Consider the following 19996-nt stretch of genomic DNA (forward strand, 5'->3'; position numbering starts at 1 on the left):
TCTTCACACCCAACAAAAATCCATGCGGCAGCCCCCCTCCCCGACTATTCATTGAAAGGAATGCAAGCTACACCCCCTCCTGCTTCTACCGACTCCCCGCACGCACAGGAATTACCCCCACTCCAGACAGCTGTTGTTTTTGCGCAGACAACCATTAAAGAATGAAAGCGCATGGCCCCTCTGTGCTCCTGCTCCGCAATCACTTCACTCTTTTCTCGTCCGTGTTTCTCCTTACTCGTTCGCCTCATCCCAGCAGCGCGTCCTCCTACCGCAGCAACAAAGTGCGGAATGTAGCGCCATGACATAAGTATACAAAAAAAGTGCGGCGCCGTCACGAAACCAGGTTCTTGGTCTTTTTTACTCATCTGCGCCACCTTCCGCATGCATGTTAGCCATGTCGCACGAAGCGCAGCTGCTAGGATTGCTGTGGTGCGAAGCAACGCAGCCGTCCTGCAATGCAGCAACGCTGACGCACAACATCGGCGTGGCTTTCCGCTACCTGGAGACGCCATGGGAAGACAAGGCAAAACAAATCATCGGTGCGCTCATAACCCTGAACGCCGGTCCAATGCACACCACCATCTGGGCCGCACTATTTCAGCAGCTCCGTGAAACAGACAAGCCCACCATCAAGGTATACGTTCTCAAGCAATTTGCCAACGTCTGCTGGACAGTTCCCACTAATCAAGCCGCGAATGCGTTCCGTGCGTTCGCCCTCGAAGTGCGCCCGCTGTTGGAGGACGTTAATGTTGTCGTAAATGCCACTTTTCAGAGGTCATTTGCCGTCACCATCAAGTGTTTCAGCTCTTTCGCTGAGAAAGCACTTTCCAATGAGCTCTTCAGCGCTCTTTACCGGAGTCTGAAAGAGTGGAAACGGCCAGACAGCATCCGTGCGGCGTCCACTGTCATCGCAGCTATGGCCAATGACAACCCAAGCTGCCCATCTCCAGAACAACTTCTCCGCCAAGCAAGATACGACTTGGATTGTTTCAGCTTTGCTGTACTGCTTGACACTCTCGTGTCTTTCGAAGTTGTTCCCGGTCGCATTTTGGATGAGCGACGTATTGCCGCATTCCGAGACGAACTGAGCGAGATATTAGACAGCATTCTCGCCGCTCCGCAGGCAAACGAAAAGGTTGTTCCACCCTGCGTCAGCGCATATCGACGACTGAAGCAGGTCTGTGATTCCTGGGAGCCGGTAGCTGCTGAGGCCTTCGCGCTTTTTATCGTGGATGCACTTGCTCAAGCAAAGGTTAGCAAGCTTCTTGTTTGCCCGTTCTTGCATTTTCTGCATGAAACATCGTGTGTCTGGTCGCGGAGCTCTAGGACTGTGTGGCAACTCACGGGTAGCAGCGACCCCTTTGTGCGCGCCGATGCCTACGCGGCATTGTCGACCACTGTATATGTCATAGACGCTCCAGAGCAGCGGCTGGTGTTGTCAGACTTGTTGGAAAGGCTTCGTTTTTCAATCGCCGACAACTGCAGCGGCACCACTGTCGCCATCCTCAAATTTATAAAGAAGCTTTTGCTGCACGCACGCTTTCCCCCATCAGCAGAGGGACTGTATCTTTCAAAGCTGCTGCATTTGTGCCGTCGTCACGGAAAGGGACTGTATCACGATCTGCCTGCGCAACTGGAACTACTCAACGTTTTTCTCTGCGCTAGCATTGCACCGGAAGCATTGGTTGTGTTTGCGCTTGAACTTTTTTCGGTGTCTCCTGATCGTGCGGTTGCGAAAAAGGCGTTTAGCGTGCTTCGTCATTTCTCGACGGAGGTGTTTCTCGACAGCTGTGTGCAAAACAGTGGAGAATACAGTGATGACGCTAACTACTTTGAGGCCGCAATACAAATGCGACGCGACGAGCCTTTCGAAGACGAGCTCCTCCCATTTCTTCGGCTGCATCGTACCAAAGGGCTTTCTGCATGCATATATGCACGGCTTTGCACGCTCGCCGAAAATGAGACGAAAAGCTCCATGACTTGCATTGTTGTGTGCGATGCTGTGAAGGAGATTAGCAGGACGAGCGCAGCCGCTATTTTCGACGACATCTTTTTCAAGCACACAACATTGTGTCTTTTGTCGCAGCTGCTTGTTCTGCAGGACCCTATGCCGAGTGATGCGTACGTGTCCCTTGTGCAGGCATGCGCATCTTGTCTTCAAGGCAATGACCTCCACATCCGCGAAGACGCACATCTGCTGAGCATGCTAGTACAACATTCGTGGAGTGCAATCGTAACGTGCACCACAGCTTTGTTTTCTACTTTTCTTCCAGCACCCGTTTTACCCTCGTGCCGCTTTTTCCGCACCGATTCCCTTTCTCAAGCTTGCCGCCATCTTATTTTGATGTGTCGAGATATTGCATTGTCGAACGATGTTGCCTTCTACGATAGTATGTTGCATGAGATGCTTACTAGCAACGTGAGTCTATTCATTTCGTGTGTCTCCTTTCTGCGCCATGCACCAATTTTTATAGCGGAGCTGGTGGAGTCGATGAGCTGCTGGCTTGAATGCTGCACTGCTCTCTCTACTTGTGTACCCAAAAGTGTGCTTCGACTCCTCACAGTGGTGCTTGAAGCAGCTGAGGAAGAGTTGCCCGTGGTCCGACAGCGAGCGGGAGCAACGCGTCACTCTCTTTTGTCGGTTGCACGCATGTGCAACGGCATGGTAAAACAAGCAATTGAAATGGATTTGCTGTTGTGCTGCCCTGAAATCTGCAATTTTCTGCTATTTTTTATTTCAAAAGATGCAGATGATGAGGTATTTTTGTTTCGCGAACTGATTGCAAACAACTGGACATTGATCGTCGACTTGTTTTCGTTTTGTGAGCGTATCGCCATTTGCCTGCACAACGACAACGATGCTGGCGCCTTAGCTGCAGTTTTGAACCTTCTATTAGCGTTGTGCGACAGTGTTTATTTTCCGCAGGTTACAAGCGTTATTTCACGCGGCTCGTTTGAAAAACTGCTTCAAGTCTTGCGGAAAACAGCCGATTTCAGCCAAAAGCGCCAGTGTATGTGCTTTGTCTCCCACATTCTCGCTGCGTTTGACGAAAATAACAGCCTGGAAGAAAAGGTGAGCGGCTGTTTTTCAGCGTGTAGTACCGATGTCGATTTTTTTGGACGCATTGATCGCTTGGTGCAGCTTTGGAATGCAAGTGATACCCAAACACAAGCTCGCTTCAAAACCGCGCTTACAAGTTCTAGCAGCATAGAGAGGCTCGTCTGTGCAGCAGCCGTGGATGTGCAGTACATCCCAAAAGCCGTAGAGGCTGCTCTGGGTGCATCGGCGGACCGCGAGGTACTAGATGTTCTGCTGCTTATTGTCACGGAAGCGGAGCCTGAGACACTCTCCCCTCTTTTGTTTGCCATTAACGATGAGGTGTTTGGGGAGAACGACGACCTCGTCAAAAGGATTATTTGCAGTTATCGCTGGGGTTGGTATGGAGGGCAGCAAACAATGCAAATGCTGTCGAGTGGCGCTTGGCGAAACTTAAGCACTCCGCTAAGCCAGTATCTGAAGCTACTTTTCGGGTTTCGCCAGCTGGAAAGAACCGAGCGTGACGTTCGCTGTGAAAGATATTTAGGTACATTGGATAGCCATGAATCCTCTTTTTCATTTTGGCAGTTGCTATCAGGCGAGGCATCTGTAGAAATACTGCAGCACGAAATGGAAAAAGGTTTTTCTTTACTGCGTCTGACGGATGTGCTGCAGCTGAGGGGCACATCAGCTCTACGTACAATTCGCTCGCTTTTCGACCAAGGTATCAGTATTGTGACTGCTTTCGGTCCCAGTAATATTCGTCGTTTAGCGATCTTATTCTCCACCGGTGTCGATTGTGAACTGTCTTCATGGGACTCTTTATCATTACTGCGATTGCTTCAAGTGCTTGTCAGCACCGCTAGAGACTCTCCAGTGGAGTCTGAGCTGAGTGAGTGGCTGCAGCTAAGTTGTTGGCTCCTTTTTGATCGAGTTTGCCTTTCTTCAAATACCAAGGAAACGACGGAGGCTGCGAGCGGACAACGGCCGGCGCAAACGTTCGCGGCCGCTGAATTAGCCACCGTTTTTGTGCAGCTGTCGAATCTGTTTCTCTGCTCCACTGCGCAAACCCTTGACGATGTTGCGATCTCCGTAATCCGTTATGCAATGCGCAACGCTACTCTCTTCACACTGGGAGATGTCAGCGAGCGTCTTTTTTGGATGGTCGTGAGTCACTGCATTTATGAGGTGTGGGCTGCAATCACAGCGGAAACCGTTGTGTCGGTGCGAGATCCCGAGATTATTGCATTTTTGTGCCGTGCTCATGTGAAGGTAGGACTTCCGCGCTCTGTTCAGAGGGAGCTCCATGCTTTATTCACGCCACAGCTGCTGTCATACGGTAATACGGATTCCGAGCTCGAGGAGGACAGTCTCCGATGCATTTTATGGCTTGTCGGCAAATTTGCAAGTGGCGATGTGCACTCTTCGGTGCGTGGTAGGACTTCTTCGCTACAGTATGCGCCAAAATTGACAGGCAATGCTGATATTGGCCCACCACCATCTGGTAGGCGGGCGCTGAAGTGCTTGCCTGCTGCGGAGAGCAACTTCAGCCGGAATGACGCACGGTCACTTGCTGCTGCCGTCCGCCACGTTACAGCGCAGCTGGCAGAGAGGGTGCTTGCGAATACCACAGGTGCTACACCGAGCAATGTTCTTGATGCTCTTGGTGCCTTGTGCAACCTTGCGCGGCCCGCACCAGCTGAGTCTGGTCCCGCAGCCCCGCTGTTGTCGAATGCCGTTAGTCTAGAGCAAGTGTACCGCATTGCACGCGATTTCACCGAGGCGTTTCCAATTCTCTCTGCCGATGCATCACTGGATCCCCCGGGACACTGCCTTGATCACCTCCTGGGGCAGCTACCAAGAGAGAGGCGTGCTCACAGCATCCCTGATGCTTTGTGCCTGAACAGCATAGCATGGCTTTTGAGCAAGCTGTTGCAGTCGTGGGGACGAGAGAACGCACCTGACTCGGCGCTGCCGGCTCAGCTTCCATGCGTGCTCGCCTCGTACCTCCCCTACCTTTTGCGCTGCGACCTGCCGTCTTACCTCTGCTTACTGCAGAGCCTTCGCTACTTGTCAGTCTGCGGCGCAACCCCTGAGGTGGAGGCTGTCTACGACGTCGCCCTGCCGAGACTCATGGAGGATTTGGTAGACGTGCGGTGGGGTGCCGGCGTTGCGGGCTGTTGGTACGAGATGCTCGTTGATTGTCTCAGTCATGTTCCAGGTGCTGTCCCAGATGGTGGCCGGCAGCTCTCGCGGCGCATCTGGGAAGGGCTGTGGCGTGGAGCCGGCTCTGTGGAGCTCAGCTGCAACCAGCGCTTCACCGAGCGCGTTCAGCGGTCGCTCCAACACGTTATCCACGGACTCGCGCTCAAGTCTGCGCAGTGGGAGCTCTGCCGCTTGGTTGTGCTTGATAGCGGTCTGCAGAGTCGACGTGTGGCACTGACACCCGTGGCGGCGTCCGCGTTTTCTATCGAGTCTAATGCCGAGGCCTTCTTTTCGCTTGCACGGGAACTTCAGGAGCGGACGTGGCGCTCACAGCTTTTGCAGACACAATCGGCTTTCGTGCACCACGGCGCTCTGGCCCTTGACGCGGACAGCTCTCGGTCTCTCTTGTTCGAGTTCGAAAAGGCAGTTGCACCGGTTCGCGAATCACCCGACGAGAGGGGTGAGTTTGCAATCGGAGAAGAGGCTCCTTGCATCATCGCGGAATGTGTGCGGGACTCCCTTTTCAGTGCCACGGACGCTGTACTTGCTGCTCTTAACCACTTCGATTTTGCCGACATCATTCAGCGTCGCGCCGTGTTACACGAGTTGGCTAAAATGATGGCGAGAAGCGATGCAACTACTCCGTCGTGGGCTGAGGTGTACTTTGACGTTCTTTATGAGCGCGCGGCTTGGCATGACGAGGGCCTGTGGGTTGCGTGCGCACTGGCGGCCGCCGCGGTTGGCCAAACTGAGCTGTGCTGGTCAAAGACGGTGCTAGCATCGTTGATCCCCGCTAGCTCGATTTCATGGAAGCGCGAGCTAATGCGCCGCATTGGGCAGCGCGCCAAGATCAGCGGTGCGCAGCGGGAAGCGCGGCGATTTTTCGCGGACGCGTCTGAGCGGCTTTCGGCGCTGCAAGGGCCTCCTTTGCCGTGGAAGCGCGAACTGTTAGCCGCGGCGTTGTCTGTATTTTCTTCTTGACCAGCAGCGGCCAGACATCAGAGAGGGAGAAGGAATAGTGAGTGCCTGATGTGATGTGCTTGTATGTTGTGCGCACTGCGTCGACCGTGCATGCTTTTGAGTGCACGGAGGGGTACTGCGTGGCGGAGCGGTAGCAAGACTGTGACTGCCTCTGCGCACTGACGAGCAGGAGGGGAGGAAAGAAAAGGAGGAAAAGCAACCAGGACAGTCAACGCGTTCGAGTGAACACGCCTTTTTCTTTTCCGACCGCTGGGAGAAAGCGCGTGCTTGTGTGACTACCTGAGCGTTTGAAACATCCGTGTATTCTGCGTGTGATTCCTGGTTGTCTTGACTTGCCTACTAAACCCATGCTGTGTTCTGCCCTGCTGCTTTGTCTCCATCTCTTCTCTCTGACGTATGCCCACCTTCGCTCGTTATGCGCTGTTTGCGTTTGTGTGGGCCGTCCAACCCCCGTAGAGCTACCTGTTTTCACGCTGCAAAGCACATCCTGTCAGTGAAAGAGTTCTGCTCCTACATCGGTGGTATCCTTGCAAGCACTGCCTTGTGTTTCTCGCGTCTTCTTTTTATTCCGTGAAGGCGCGAATACCTGCAGCGCGTCACATTCACTTTGTCAAGCCTCTCACTCTAGCACACACACACACACACACAAACTCACGCACAGGCTTTGTTCGTAGAGGTGCCATGACCACCATGAGCGTCACCCCTAAGCACTCACCCAGCGCCGAAACAGCCGCAGATGTTCAAAACAGGTCTGCAGCGCCTTTGCCGGAAGCTGACGCGACTTCTTTGGGGCTGATTTGGACGCGTGCCGGTATTGTGGCACTTGTCGCAGTGTTTTCCTGGATCACGATCTCGTACTGCTCGCACGTGTACTTCGACCGTGACTCGGCGTTTCACAACGCCCTCGAGTGCTCGGAGCGGGTACTCAAACAGCACGAGAAGAGCAACTGGCTGCTGAACGGCACGCTGCTAGGTTCAACCCGGCTTGGCCGTCTTGTGCTGTGGGATGCAGATCTTGACATTGGGGTCTTGGTGCCGTCTCCAAGCTCTTTCGACGCCGCCTCTGCTGCGCTGGACGAGGAGTGTTTTGGCCACAGGTCTATTGTGAAGAGGGGTGCTCTCAACTCTGACTTACGAATCTGGCGCAAGTGTACGAGCCGCATCTGCGCCGAGTTTTACGAGACGATGCTGGTAAGCGGCACAGCCAAGACCGGCGAAGGGCAGTCGAAAGAGTCGGATCTGTTTCCGTTGAAGTCGTGCACCGTTTCTGGTGTTCACGCAAAGTGTCCCAACAACGCGCCGTTTTACCTCGCGCAGGCGTACGGGCAGGACTGGCTGACAATCCCTCTCATCAAGCTGTTCTGACGGTGCCCGCTGAGCATCCTCTCTCGCCGGAGTCGGGTCGTCTTGTGTGAAGCGGCACCTGCCTCTACACTCACGGGTACGCGCGCACCTCTCGCGGATCTTGTGCGCAGGTTGCGTAGGTTTATGCACGAAGAGCTTGCTGTTGTTGTAAAAGGACGCAGGCAACTATGCGCGGACGCCTTCGGTTTCATCGTCGCCGTAGCAGTCAAGCGTCCTCCACCTCCGCCATGGGAAGACCATGCAACAAGCACGGAGGATCCTGCGCCGAACCCTCCGGAGCCCCTCTCCCCCTCCACACACGAAAAATTTCTTTTTCCCTTCTTTTCCCTTTTCACCTGTACTTGCCACGCCTCTTCTTTCTCGCGCCTCCATTCTCGACTGCATCGTGCGCCTGATGAAGGCGTCGTGTACGCATGTGTGAAACGGGTAGATAGGGCGGCCTTTAAATTGCTCATGCATGCAGCGGTGCCACGCGCAGCTCGGCGACAGTGAGGCGAGTGCGCGAGCCGCCGAGGCATGATTGACAGGGACGGTGCACCTCACGGCGTGCACCTCACTGTATTTGCACTTGAATTTCACACAAAAACAACAGCATATTCCACTGCTAGGGAGAGCCAACGTTTGAACAGAATGGACGAAAACAAAGCGAAGTGGTTGGGGGCGCAGGCTCGCGCGTTCAACGTGTGTTATGAGTAGTGCGGGCAGTGATGATGTGCATTTTGTCTCCTCTGCCGTTTCATCCAGCCTTTTGTAGGGACCTTGACGACACGGCCACTGCCGTGTGCACGCGCGGAAAAACGGCGCCGACGAATTGCAGCGTCGAATGGCTTTCTGTATCACTCACTTTGCTTCTCCCGTCCTACCTTCTTCACAACTATGGCCCGTGCTCCAGCGCCTCAACGACCCACCTCTTCGACAGCGTCTCATTAGCCCAGCAAGCACGTGCGCGACAAAAAATGAGTGGCAATGATCTACTCCCTCTCTGGATCGGGACGCCTCAGCGAGGGGTGACGCAGGACGATGCGTCGGATCCGTACACGTCCAAGGTCGGTGGCCAGGCTGTGTACTTCCGCCTTGGTGCGAGCACAGCGGAACAACAATCTGCTGGCGCGCTGAGTAAGTACTTTCAATGCCCGCAGTGTAAGTCCACTGCCCACGTCTCGCTTCTGTGCCAGGTGTACGCCCCCCTAGAGGTCTACGATCGAGTGCTGTACATTCTCACGTGTGCCGCCTGTACGCGTAGGTCAAGAGCAGCCGCCTCTTTTCATGAAAGCGTACCAGTGCCTGCACTGACCACCAGCACCAGCAAAAAGAGCGGCCTTGCTGCTGCTGCTGCAAGGTCTCACACCAGTTTTTGCTATGCCCTGCGGAGCCAGAACTTCAGCCGCGAGTACTTTGCCGAGTTGCAGGAGCAGCTTCGCGCGGAGGTTCAAAGGGCAACCGAGAATGAGGAAAAGGCGGAGGACGATGCACCGCTCTTTGGTGGCGGTGACGACGATTGGGGAGACGACGCAGACGACTGGGGCACGGAGGAGGGGCCGGTAAAGGAGGCAAGACCGTCACCTGCGGCGCCGCTCGACGACGCCAGCGACACAAACGATGCACTAGAGAAGACACCGAAGGAACTGCCCGCATTCCCGCTGGCGTCGCGTGGCATGACCGTACCCCTGAAAGGCGCTTTGTACACGAGTGGCGTTCCGCTTGATCTGTATGAAGAGCCTCCGCCAAAACAGAAGAAAGAGCTCTCGATCGAGGAGCAACTGGCTGCTGCGAAGTCCATGTACGGCAGCTCTGCAGCGCTGGACACGAGTGGCTTTGAGGAAGACGATGAGGCTCCCGAAGATACGTGCGTGCGTGAGTACATGGAGCACATGGAGCGGACCCCATCCCAGTGCGTGCGATGGTGCCCCGGCGGCACTCCACTACGGACGTCCACAATTCCAATCGGTGTGAACGGGAGCTCTCTACCGCCGCCGTGCCCCGTGTGTGGCGCGGCGCGCCAGTTTGAGATGCAGCTTACGGCCCCTGTTGTCTACTACCTCACCAAGGACATCGGCGAGGCCAAGAACACGGCGCTGCACTTTAGCAATGTTCTCGTGTACACTTGCAGCAGCAACTGCTACAACACCAACTCTAACCTTCCCTACCTGCCGGAGTACGTTGTGGTAGAGGATGAACTATAACGACGGTAAGAAGCGTCCACAAGCGCAGCGTTTTGCGCCGAGTAAGAACTTGAGGGGTAAACAGAGCTGCATTTGCCGGGAAAGAGTGCAACCTATCGGACTGCTTCAGCTGATGTGTTTGTGCAGGCGTGCATTGCCCCCTTACCCCCCCCCCCCAGAGATGAAAAGGACAAGAACAAAACTGCTGAGGTGAAGCACGGAGACGAATCCTCATGCCTCTGCCTCACCGGCACAATCCACTTCTCTGGTCGCACTCTCCCGCCCTCCTTTGCTGTTCGGCGGTGACGATATGCGTTTTTTTTTAATTTTCTTTGATTCCACTGCCATGCAGCGGCTGTACCCCTTTCTTCCCGTCTTTTGTCTCTTGGCACCTTTTCCAACCCATGACCAACGAACATATCTTGGAGCCAAGTAGCCCAACGGTGTTTCCGCCGTGTGCCCCCCCTCGCTTTCTTTTCTCTGCGTCACGTTTGTTTGCATACCTGGACGCGCGGACACACCTTATCCTTGACATGCATACTCGTTGTGGGGGTGCTTTCTGTGAGCCAACACAGTCGCTGCTTCTGTCATGTCGTTTGAGGACGTTATTCTACGCAACGATGTCGCAGGCGTACGTGCCTTCTTCAATGCAGTTGCCAAGAACGCCGTAAATGCCGTGAACGGGAGCGGTTACGTTCCACTGTACTTTGCGTGTATGAAGCCGTCTGTGTCGCCGGAGGTGATCAAAGAGCTGGTGCAACTAGGCGCTGCGGTGGACGGCAGGGGCACCGACGGCGAAACGCCCTTGTACATTAGCGTGTACAATCACCGCCTGGACGTGGCGAAGTACCTCATCGCCCGAAAGGCAGACGTGAATGCCGTGAACGGACCTCATAGAGAAACTGCCCTGCACGTGGCAGCAAGGTGCGGATTTGCAGACATTCTGTCCTTCTTGCTGAGCGCCGGTGCCGACCTGAATATGCGCAACGCGAGGCAAGAAACTCCTCTGTACGTGGCTGCGCAAGCTGGCCGCCACGACACCGTGTACCTCCTACTCGAGGCCGACGCAAACGCCGCACTTGCGAACGAAGACGACAAGACGCCGCTTCACATCGCCTCTGAAAAGGAGTACAAGCACGTAGTCGTACTTTTCAAGGCCGCACGCGCCGACTTGAAGCATGCAAAGTCGCTCGCTGACACAGAGTGGCGGCTGCGTCCAGAGCCGATGATGTCGTCAGACCAGATGCTGGACAAGGCTGCGGCTGACCAGCAGTTTGCGGCAGCAGTGCGTCGACGCTCTTTGGCGGGTGCGCCAGCGCCGGATACGAAGCCGATGGAGGTGGTGGAAATCAAGGTGCCGGAGCCCCAGGTACGTAGGCAAAACCCCCTGACGGGGGAGTCGTACGGCCCTTGCCGCAGTCTGGAGGAGGTGGGCTACGATTCGCCTCCACCAATTCCGAAGGAGCTGCAGAACCGGCCACCGGCGAGGCTGTCGCGCATTGGGGGCACGTCCATGGTGGTCGGCACCGGCACCGAGGAGGGTGGTCGTGAGCCGATCCGCATCGATTCAATCGGCGGAGACGGCGTCGAGTACTACGCGCCACCCAACAAATAGAGGCCTTCTTGCCCCTCCCGGTATCGGCTAGCTGCGGCGCTGTGGAATTCCTAAAGGGTCACGGTGCCGGCACCGTTTACTTCCGTTCAACATCCCCACGTTTCACACCGCGTGTACGGCCTCCTGTGAGTGCTCGTCCTCGCCCTCCCCTCTTTCCCTCTGATGCGAGAGGGACTCTTCACCGCTCATGTATGTATAACCAGCATACTTGTATTGCTCTATTTCCCCTGTGCCGAAAACAACAAAAAGGAATCGAAGCCGACAGACACCGAAGCACTCTCAACACACAGGTGTGTGCTATGTATGTGCGGATTCGACTCCCTCGCTGGCCGGGGCGTATGCGTGTTGGGACCTCATAAAAAAAGCTACAGAAAGATAACCGGAATTGGGCAGGAGAACGGCAGATGGCTAACCGTGGAACTGCCATTTTTTTTTCCTTTCCTGCGTGAAAGTACGCCAGACCAGGCTTGTCGTGAGATAGTCACGCTTTTGTTGTTGATCGTGAGCGCACGCGCAGCTGCTTGACAGAGAGAGACAGAGAGGGACGGCCCGCGTTTAGGATCTCTGGTTTTCTGGTTCATTCTTTCCCACCCAAGCGTTTGCTGGGCACTGGTGTGGCTGCAGCGGATGATGATTATGCTGACGTATCAATAACCCTTGCTCTCTTTCGGGATTCGATTTTTCTCACTGCACGCGTGGATGACTCGCACCTTGGCCTCATTGTTCACAATGACGTGGCCAGCGGCTGCCAATCGTTCGCGCATACACACAGACACGTACGTACGGCATATCCACATACTCGCGCGCACGTGAGGGATTTCTGTATGCGCCTTTGTCTTTGTTGATCCCTCTTGACGTTTCTGTGAAAAAGAAGCTCTCTCTCTTACACACACACACACACACACACACACACACACACAGACACAGACAGAGAGAGAAGGCGACCAAGAAAAGGTAGCATATCACCGGTATTCCACTTGGCCCTACGTTCCCGATAGCGGCAACAGCAGCACAGAGGCACGCGTGCCCCGCTAACGGCGTCGCTGTTACGTTTGGGCCAAAGCGCTCTGTCTCTGAAACCGACACCACTGCCGAGCCAAAAAGCTGGTGGAAAGGGAGGGACAAGAAGGACCTTGGTCGATATGGTGTCTTCTTTGGACTGATCTTACTGTCGATAACATCAATTCGCTCGCCACCCCCGTAGCGCTCCTTTTTTCATCCGTGTGCGTGTGTTTGATCTATTCTGTTCATTGCCCGTCTATTACCCATCCCGTGAACACCCTTCTTCTGTGTGTGTGTGCGTGCGCGCGTGTCTTGCTTTCCTCTGCGCTCATTCTCCTCTCGCTTTCTCCTCACTAGTCCCTCATTCTTCTCCCTTTTCTCTTTGGCTTCTTCTTTCTACCGCTTTCCTTCCCCGCGCCCTCCTCCCTTGTGCCCGCAACACCTGCCTACTCTCATCAATAAAAGCCGTGTATCACAGGGCCGCAATTCCAAGACAAAAACTCCGTCCGCCCTGTTCTCTGCCAGAGGTGCTGCCATTATTATTTTCTGCTTTTTTGACTATTCTTGTGACGTTATCATCATTTTGTTCGCTCCTTTTTCTGAAGCCTGTTCGCGTTTTTTCGTTTTTTTTTCTCAGGTGTGTCTGGTCGAAAGCAGCACGGCACAGCCATGCCAGCTGTCACGCTTGCGCAGCAATGTAGATTCCGGCATGTGCTCAGGTGCGCTTGCCTTATAGTTCTACTGGGCCTTTCGCTCGGCTCTTCACCGACACTTGTGACGGCTCAAGACGAGCCGGCGCGTGACGGCATTGCGCCGCTGCCCGAGGGCGCGCAGCAGGCGGAGTTCGAGTTAGCCATGCCAGTTCCTGTAGCAGAGTATGTGGATCCTGTAGGGCCTTCCGAGCGTCCTAGGGAAGCTGTCGTCGAGGTTTCGGTTGAGGTCCCGCTCGATGACGGCGCTGTTGCCGAGCACGATGTATCGGATGCACCACACGCTGATGCTGAAGAGCAGAGAGTGATTGAGGAGGCCAGGATGGCTGAAGCGAGCCTAGAGGCCGCGGAGACGCGAAGGGACGTGCAGGCGGAGCGAGAAGAGGATAGGCGACTCGAGGAAAATGAGAGAACGGCGGCGGAAGCGCAGAGCCCTTCAGAAGAAGCCGCAGCACAGAAGGCGGTGGAAACTCAAAGATCCGTTGAAGCTGCAATGGAGGAGGAGCCCTTTCCGTCGACGGTCCGTGTGTCGGCTGAGGAAAACGGTGCCCAGCCATCAGGCAGTGGCGCTTTTCATTCAGAAGACCTCGCGCAAGAAGCAGCGGTACACCATGATGAGCAGTTGCCACCGCCGGCTGACTCAGTGATGGAGGTAGAGCCCTCATCTTCAACGGGTGCCGCGACCCTCGACACGCATTTGCCCACGAAAGAGAAGGGGAACAAACACATGGCCGAGGGGACCAAGAGGGCAGAAGCTCAAATCGCTGCGGAGGCGCAGCAGGCGGATACGGCCCCTCACCTTGAGGAGATGCCCAAGGCGGCCGAAGCCAGTGCGGCCGAAGAGGCGAAGCAGTTGGGGGAAACGAGGGTTGTCCAGGAGTTACAAAAAAAGGAGCAAGTCCGCATAGCTGAAGAAGCGGCTCGGCAGGCCGAGGAGGCGGCTCGCCAGGCTGAAGCGGCTCTCCAAGCTGAGGAAGCGCAGAAAGATGAGAAGGAAAGGCTTGCTGAGGAACGTCGCAAAGGCGAGGAGGCTCGTCTAGCACGAGAGGCACAACGCGCGGACGCGCAAAGGGCCGAAGAAGAAGCGCGACGTGCAGAAACGAGGAGGAAGGCGGAGGAGAAACGTCAGGTTGATGCGGCAGAGGCCCAAAGGCGGCTGAATACAGAACGGAAGCCGGTGCTTGCCAAGATAGACGAGGAAAGGGTGCGGTTCCGGACAGCCGCATCCGACCTCATAACACAGCAGGAGGTGGAGAAGTCGTCTGCGGCGCGGCGCGACAGGGCCGTCGCCACCGAACTGCAGAAGTCCATGGAGAAAAAGCTCGAGGCCCTCCAGCAAGATCTCGTCACGCTGGGGCGTGTCTCGGTGACGCTTCGCGGCAGGGTGAGCGCGCTCTTGCACAGTAGTACACTTACGCAGGTGCAGGAGGACGCCCAGGCGTTGGATGAGGTGGTGGTGAAGGCGGGTGAGACGCTCGATAGCATTCGCGAGGCCGCCGACTCACTCGCGGATGCGGCGCGTGCGGCTGTGGGGAATCAGAAAGACGCCCCTGCTACAACCGCAGAGAAGATCACGCTACTAGCGAAGCAGAAGATGGCACTGGAAACTGCCCGCGACGCTGCAATCCAGCACTTCCTGGAGCGCCTGCAGGCCATTGACTCACAGCTTGTAGAGGCGGCGGAGCAGACAGAGACAGAAGAGACAGCGGTTGCAGGGCCTGCCGAGGCTGCTGAGGGCCTGGCCACTCCTCCTCTGTCGCCTGTTGCACCTGCAGGAGTGGAGGCACCGCAAGAGGTAGTGTCGCTGCCCTCCGAGGCTCCCCGACCAGTGGGGACCTCCACACATGCTCCGACTCCCTCCGCTCCCCGAGCAGAGCCACGGGTGAACTCGCCAAAGCACGCAGAGGAGAGCCACAGCCGATACCGCGGCGAGCTGAGCGAAACGCCGGCAAATCGGGGCGGGGAAGAAGGCTACAGCGAAAGCAGTTACGAGGCCTACCACCGCGAGGGCGGCGCACCGTACAAGGTGAAGCGGCACATGGAGATTGCTGGCACAGTGGTGGTGATTACTATCGCTGCAACCGTGCAGACCCTCCGCTGGTGCCGCAGCGGGTGTCGCTGTGGCGAGGAGGAGGATGAGGAGACCTCCGAGGATGTGACACCAGAACTTCAAGCAAGAGAGACATCCTTGGCATCCCCACAGAAGTCGCCCCCTCAGAGCGGCGGACCGTTGCAGCAGCGGCCGCAGGCATCACCGCCGTCTACGTTGCGACCTCGCGGAGCCAACGCAGGACCCGACCGAAATGGCATGGAGTTGCCGAGTCGCTGGGAAAGCGGCAACATTCCGCCTCCGTCGCAGCGCGGCACGCCATCCGCCTCTTCCGAGCAAATGCGCTTGCCTGCCGAGGAGGGCGACATCCTTTCGCCGACACCCGTGTTGCGCCACCACCCGGACGCCTTTCCGCTCGGTGCCCCGGTGCCGGGCAGGCCTGGAGTCACCCGAAGACCTCCACATGGGACCCCGCCTCTCGACACTGCACGCGCGCCGCCACCCCCGGGTACGACATCCCCATTTACGCCGTCTCGAAACGAGGCACTGGGCATATCTCTTACTCCCACGCAGCGGCAGCTGCCGCTACCTGGCGGGCAGTTTGGTGGCCCGTCTTCGCCACCACTGTCGGGCCACCCGTCAATGGCGGGAACACCACTGCAGATGCACCGCCGCCGAAGCAATGGTGACGACTTTGAGCTGCGCAACCCCTTTCTCTCGCGTTGGTCGTAGAAGAGCAGGGGGCGTGGCGTTTCAAGGTAGGAGGGTGTTATTGTGCTGAAGTCTCTCTGTTTTCCACTCTCTTTGTGGACGGAAACCCGAGGGCACGGGCTTGGACAGCGGTGCTGCTGGTCTCGCCTCCCGTTCCCTCTTTACATCTGCTGGCATGGCGGTTGACTGCTGTGCATCGGACCATCGTTTCTCGTCGCCTCCTTTTTTTTTCGATTTCGCTTCTCTTTTTTCAAATCCTTTCCTCTCCATGCTTTCCGCTTCTTCTCTGGTTGCATTGCTGCCGCGTGGTGTCTTGTGCGTGACGAATCTCTTGCGCTATATGAAGGGGGTGGACAGCATCTTCACCTGGCGCATGAGGGGATTCATGGGGGAAACTTGTTGAGTTCTTTCTGAGCTCACTTTCTAAGCTGCCCGCAACCCTCCCCTTCCCTTCTTCTTTCTCTGGTGCACCTCCAACACCTTTTGTGGTGTCTCATCGTGGGATTGGGGAAAAAGGGAAGTTCTTCGGCAGCTCTCGCGGTGAGGACGCGTTCTCATTGCTCCTCTGCTACTTGATCCGGCTCGCCCTCTCTTCCTCTCTGTAATCATGTCATTTTCGCCTTTCTTCCCTTTGTTTGCCACCGTGCGCTCGTAGCCACCACCACACGGCACACCACCTCTACCCACCCCACACGTACGCTCATCGACAAGGTTGAAAGCGAAACAGAGGGTGGTGTGAGAGTTTCCCTTTCACCTCCAACGTCTTCGCTCTCATCATACAAAAACAATTCTCTTGTGCACCGCATGCCTTCGGAAGATGAGTCGTCGTGGCGGCTTCTCTTCGGCATCGCCCTGAGCCATGGCGAGTTGCTCAGAGCAGGGCGCCTCTCGCATGACGGCTGGATGGTGTTTCTTAGCTCTGCGCAACTCATCGGCCCCGCGACAGGGGTCTTTCCTGTTCTGCTCGACCAGCTTTGGCAGCGGCAATCCTTGAGTGAAGGTGCGCGACAGGCAGGCGTCAACGAGCATGATCCAGGACCTGCCTCCGTTTCGTCACGGGCCTTCTCACTTAGCGTTGGGTCATCGCGTATGTCTTTGATATCCAGAGACTTCCAGCGCTCCGGGAATATCACAACAGCGCCGTCGTCCTCAATGCCGCGGCCGTCGAGCGCGGCGCATGAAGGCGAATCTATTGGATTCAGCGGCTTTGTGGATATGATGAAGGTGATCTGCGTGCGTATCTTCCAAACCCAGCGCTTCACGCGCCTGCGTGAGGGGCACGGGAACTTCGATGAAGGCGAAGGGGAGTCTGCACTTCGTGCACTACGTGAAAGTGCTGAGGACCACGTTCTGCTGACCGAGTCGGTGAAGTACACAGCCGCTACGTTTCTGCGGCCTTTCATCTCGCGGTGCGTCATCCATGCATCGTCGCAGATGCGGCTTCACCCGGCGCGAAATGGATGGGCACTGCATGTGAACCGACTGGTGGCGCACGTTGTCGGAGCCTTACTCCACACGGCAATTCTTCCGCTTTTCCGCAAGTACGCAGTGGCTGGCCGCCTGTCGGAGGCCGGCTACCGCGCATTCATCCGAGACGCTTTCCCTGTACTGGACGCCGTCAAAGAGACTTGCGCGGTGGCCATCTTCTATCACGGCGGGTTTCCAGACATTAGACCCCTTGTGAAGGGTCTGCAGCCGCTAGCAGCGTCGGTCTCTCCAGAGCTCGCCACGGTGGTCTCCGAGCCAACACTTGGCTTCACAGATTTTATCGAAGCAATGCTGATGCTGACGGTGGTGGTGTACTCGGACGAGGTGCGCTACCCCGCTCAACGACCCATTACTGCCAAGGTCTGGTCTTTCTTTGAGGAGCATGTTTGCGGCCGCGCGCTCCGCGGCGCTGCCATGTGTTCTGACCCGTACGTCACTGGTCGCTACGCCACGGTTCCGCCTGGCCTCGTCGCTGTCTACCCAGCGGTAGCGCCGCGGTTGCAGTGCCCGTGTCTTTTTGTGGAGGTCATCAATTTTCAGGGGGATAACGTGACGGGTGGCGCAGTGCAACCACCTGCAGCGCAAGCATCCAACAAAGGCCCGCCATCGTCGCTGTTTCTGACGGAGGTGACAGTCGCCGAAACAGAGTTGTCGTTGTGCTCGCCGTGGGACTGCGGTGCCAACTCCGACGTTGCCTTGCAGGCTGCAGCGACGTTTTTCGCGACCGAATGGAGCTTGCTGGAGCGGAATCGATGTGTACCTCTCTTTGGCCGAAGCCGAGCTTCTGTCAGCCACGCGATCATGATCTGCGGCGCTGCTGTAGAGGCCGCTCCGACGAGGTGCCCTGAAATTTTGCAGGTTCCCCTCCCCGACTCGCTGCAGCAGCCGACGCTGTATCAGTGCGCTGTGGAGGCTGCCGCCGCCACAGCAGTCGACGGAGTTTTCGAAGAGGGGGCCGTGTGCATCCTCTTCACACCCTTCCGCTCTCTTACCGTTGAGTTGGCTGTCTCTGATGATGATGCAGCAACCAGGGACAAAGACGGTGAACCAGCGACACAAACTGGCTCTTGGGGATGCGCGGACGTTATTGCGACTGACACGCCCCTTGTGCAAGTCGTCCCGCCCCGCCTGCTCGCGCCGCTCCACACACTCTTCGTATCTCAAACTCCAGCACGTAGCGGCGACGATCCAGCCGCATCTGCGCCGCCCCGCATATCGCTTTCGGCGGTGTGCGAGCTGTGCCGGCAGCTGCAGTGGTGCGCCACCTCTTACAAGCAGCAGCACGACTTACCGTCACTATGCGCACAGGCATGGACGAAATATGGCGACTTTCAGCGCATTCTTCACTCTACGGTGAGCCGACACGGGAACACTTCCTCCGTCGGTGGAGCGTTGTCATCCTTCACGGAGCAAGCCGCCTTGCTCAGCTTCACGGACCTCATCGGCTGCTTAGCCACAGTGCTCTTTCTGGAGCAAGGCGGGAGGCTGAGTGACGTGCCTGACGTGCCGCGCCGTCTAGAGTTCGCGCTGTCCTCCTTTCCATCTACCTTCACCTCTGCCACTGGAACCGCTTCTCGTGTCCCGGACGCCGGGCTGCGATCGCCAGACATCTACAGTATTCCATACAACGCCTTCCGTGATGTGCCCTACCTCACAGCGCTTGAGCGCAAAAGCAAGCAGTCGAAAGAAGCACAGGGGCGCCGCACCGCTTTGATTGCGTCCTTGCGGGAGCACCACGCACTACAGATCCCAACCCCTGTCACGCTGCCGCCTCTCCCGGAAGACCGGCCGTGTGCAATGCGCCTGGTGTCCCAGTACGGCGCGGCAAATCCGACAACAGTCTTTCACGCTGTCATGCGCGACGGAGCGGAAGCCATAAAAGCCCACTTCCTGCAGCAGGAGCTAGCCATCCCCGAAATGCCCGAGTGACACAAGGCATTCGTGGTGGCAGCCGTGCGAGGCTCGACGAATACGCTGCGGGCCTGTACGCCTTCTTTTTATGTGTATGTCTGCTTGCCCTCGCCTTCTCTCACGGACGATATCTTGAGCGCAGTCCGGCGTGGTCTGGCGAGCGGGCTTGATTCGCGCGTCTGAGTGTTTTTGTTCCTTGTGCGTGGGCGGGGCTCTTTTGGAGCGCTTTGCCGCGAGCAGACATACACGCACGTCATGTACACTACCGTTGCCCTACAATGCACGCACCCGCAGGGTGCTGACTGCCTGGAGTAGCATCCGCAAGCACTTGACGCGAGTCACGTAAACTGTCGCTAAGGAGGAGGGAGGGGAAGGGGTGATGGTGGTGGAATGACCAGCAAAGGCACAAGGTGCCCCCTCCCCCTATTGGCTTCGATGTGCGTGTGCGTGACAATGATGGCCTGGCTTGTGGACTAGGCGGCACGCAACACGCACGCACAGCAGGAGGCTCTCTATTTTCTCCTGACATGCCTATCCTCGTTACTCCTCTCGTGTGTGTGCAAGGAGTGTGCTACGACCCACTCCCTGTGTCTTTTCGACGAAGCGCTGCCGCCTCTCAATGGACTGGAAAAAAAGAGAAAGATGGACCGGCAGTGCCTCATCTTCTCATTGGGGCGACTCCGGCTGCACTGCGGGGCTCAACCCTGATTATCTCCCTCTCGCTGCATCTCCCCCTTTCCCTTCGTTTCCTTTGTTGGT

General features: G+C 56.7%; 6 protein-coding genes across 6 annotated transcripts; all 6 read left to right on the top strand.

Annotated features, from left to right (window-relative positions):
• Nucleotides 1-385: 385 nt before the first annotated feature.
• Nucleotides 386-6223, top strand: LDBPK_343310 (hypothetical protein, conserved; the record flags this gene model as incomplete). Its single annotated transcript, XM_003864442.1, has 1 exon — nt 386-6223. The coding sequence occupies one exon, from the start codon at nt 386-388 to the stop codon at nt 6221-6223; it is 5838 nt and encodes a 1945-aa protein (XP_003864490.1).
• Nucleotides 6224-6913: 690 nt separating this feature from the next.
• On the top strand, nt 6914-7588 carry LDBPK_343320 (hypothetical protein, conserved; the record flags this gene model as incomplete). The annotated part of the gene is made up of 1 exon (XM_003864443.1): nt 6914-7588. One exon carries the CDS (start codon nt 6914-6916, stop codon nt 7586-7588), a length of 675 nt encoding a protein of 224 aa, XP_003864491.1.
• Nucleotides 7589-8544: 956 nt separating this feature from the next.
• On the top strand, nt 8545-9771 carry LDBPK_343330 (hypothetical protein, conserved; the record flags this gene model as incomplete). The annotated part of the gene is made up of 1 exon (XM_003864444.1): nt 8545-9771. One exon carries the CDS (start codon nt 8545-8547, stop codon nt 9769-9771), a length of 1227 nt encoding a protein of 408 aa, XP_003864492.1.
• Nucleotides 9772-10339: 568 nt separating this feature from the next.
• On the top strand, nt 10340-11365 carry LDBPK_343340 (hypothetical protein, conserved; the record flags this gene model as incomplete). The annotated part of the gene is made up of 1 exon (XM_003864445.1): nt 10340-11365. The coding sequence occupies one exon, from the start codon at nt 10340-10342 to the stop codon at nt 11363-11365; it is 1026 nt and encodes a 341-aa protein (XP_003864493.1).
• A 1671-nt stretch (nt 11366-13036) lies between these two features.
• Nucleotides 13037-15859, top strand: LDBPK_343350 (hypothetical protein, conserved; the record flags this gene model as incomplete). The annotated part of the gene is made up of 1 exon (XM_003864446.1): nt 13037-15859. One exon carries the CDS (start codon nt 13037-13039, stop codon nt 15857-15859), a length of 2823 nt encoding a protein of 940 aa, XP_003864494.1.
• A 783-nt stretch (nt 15860-16642) lies between these two features.
• LDBPK_343360 (hypothetical protein, conserved) lies at nt 16643-19255 on the top strand (the record flags this gene model as incomplete). The annotated part of the gene is made up of 1 exon (XM_003864447.1): nt 16643-19255. The coding sequence occupies one exon, from the start codon at nt 16643-16645 to the stop codon at nt 19253-19255; it is 2613 nt and encodes an 870-aa protein (XP_003864495.1).
• Nucleotides 19256-19996: the final 741 nt, after the last annotated feature.

This window comes from Leishmania donovani, chromosome 34, assembly GCF_000227135.1.
Source record: "Leishmania donovani BPK282A1 complete genome, chromosome 34".
Taxonomy (NCBI): Eukaryota; Euglenozoa; class Kinetoplastea; order Trypanosomatida; family Trypanosomatidae; genus Leishmania; species Leishmania donovani.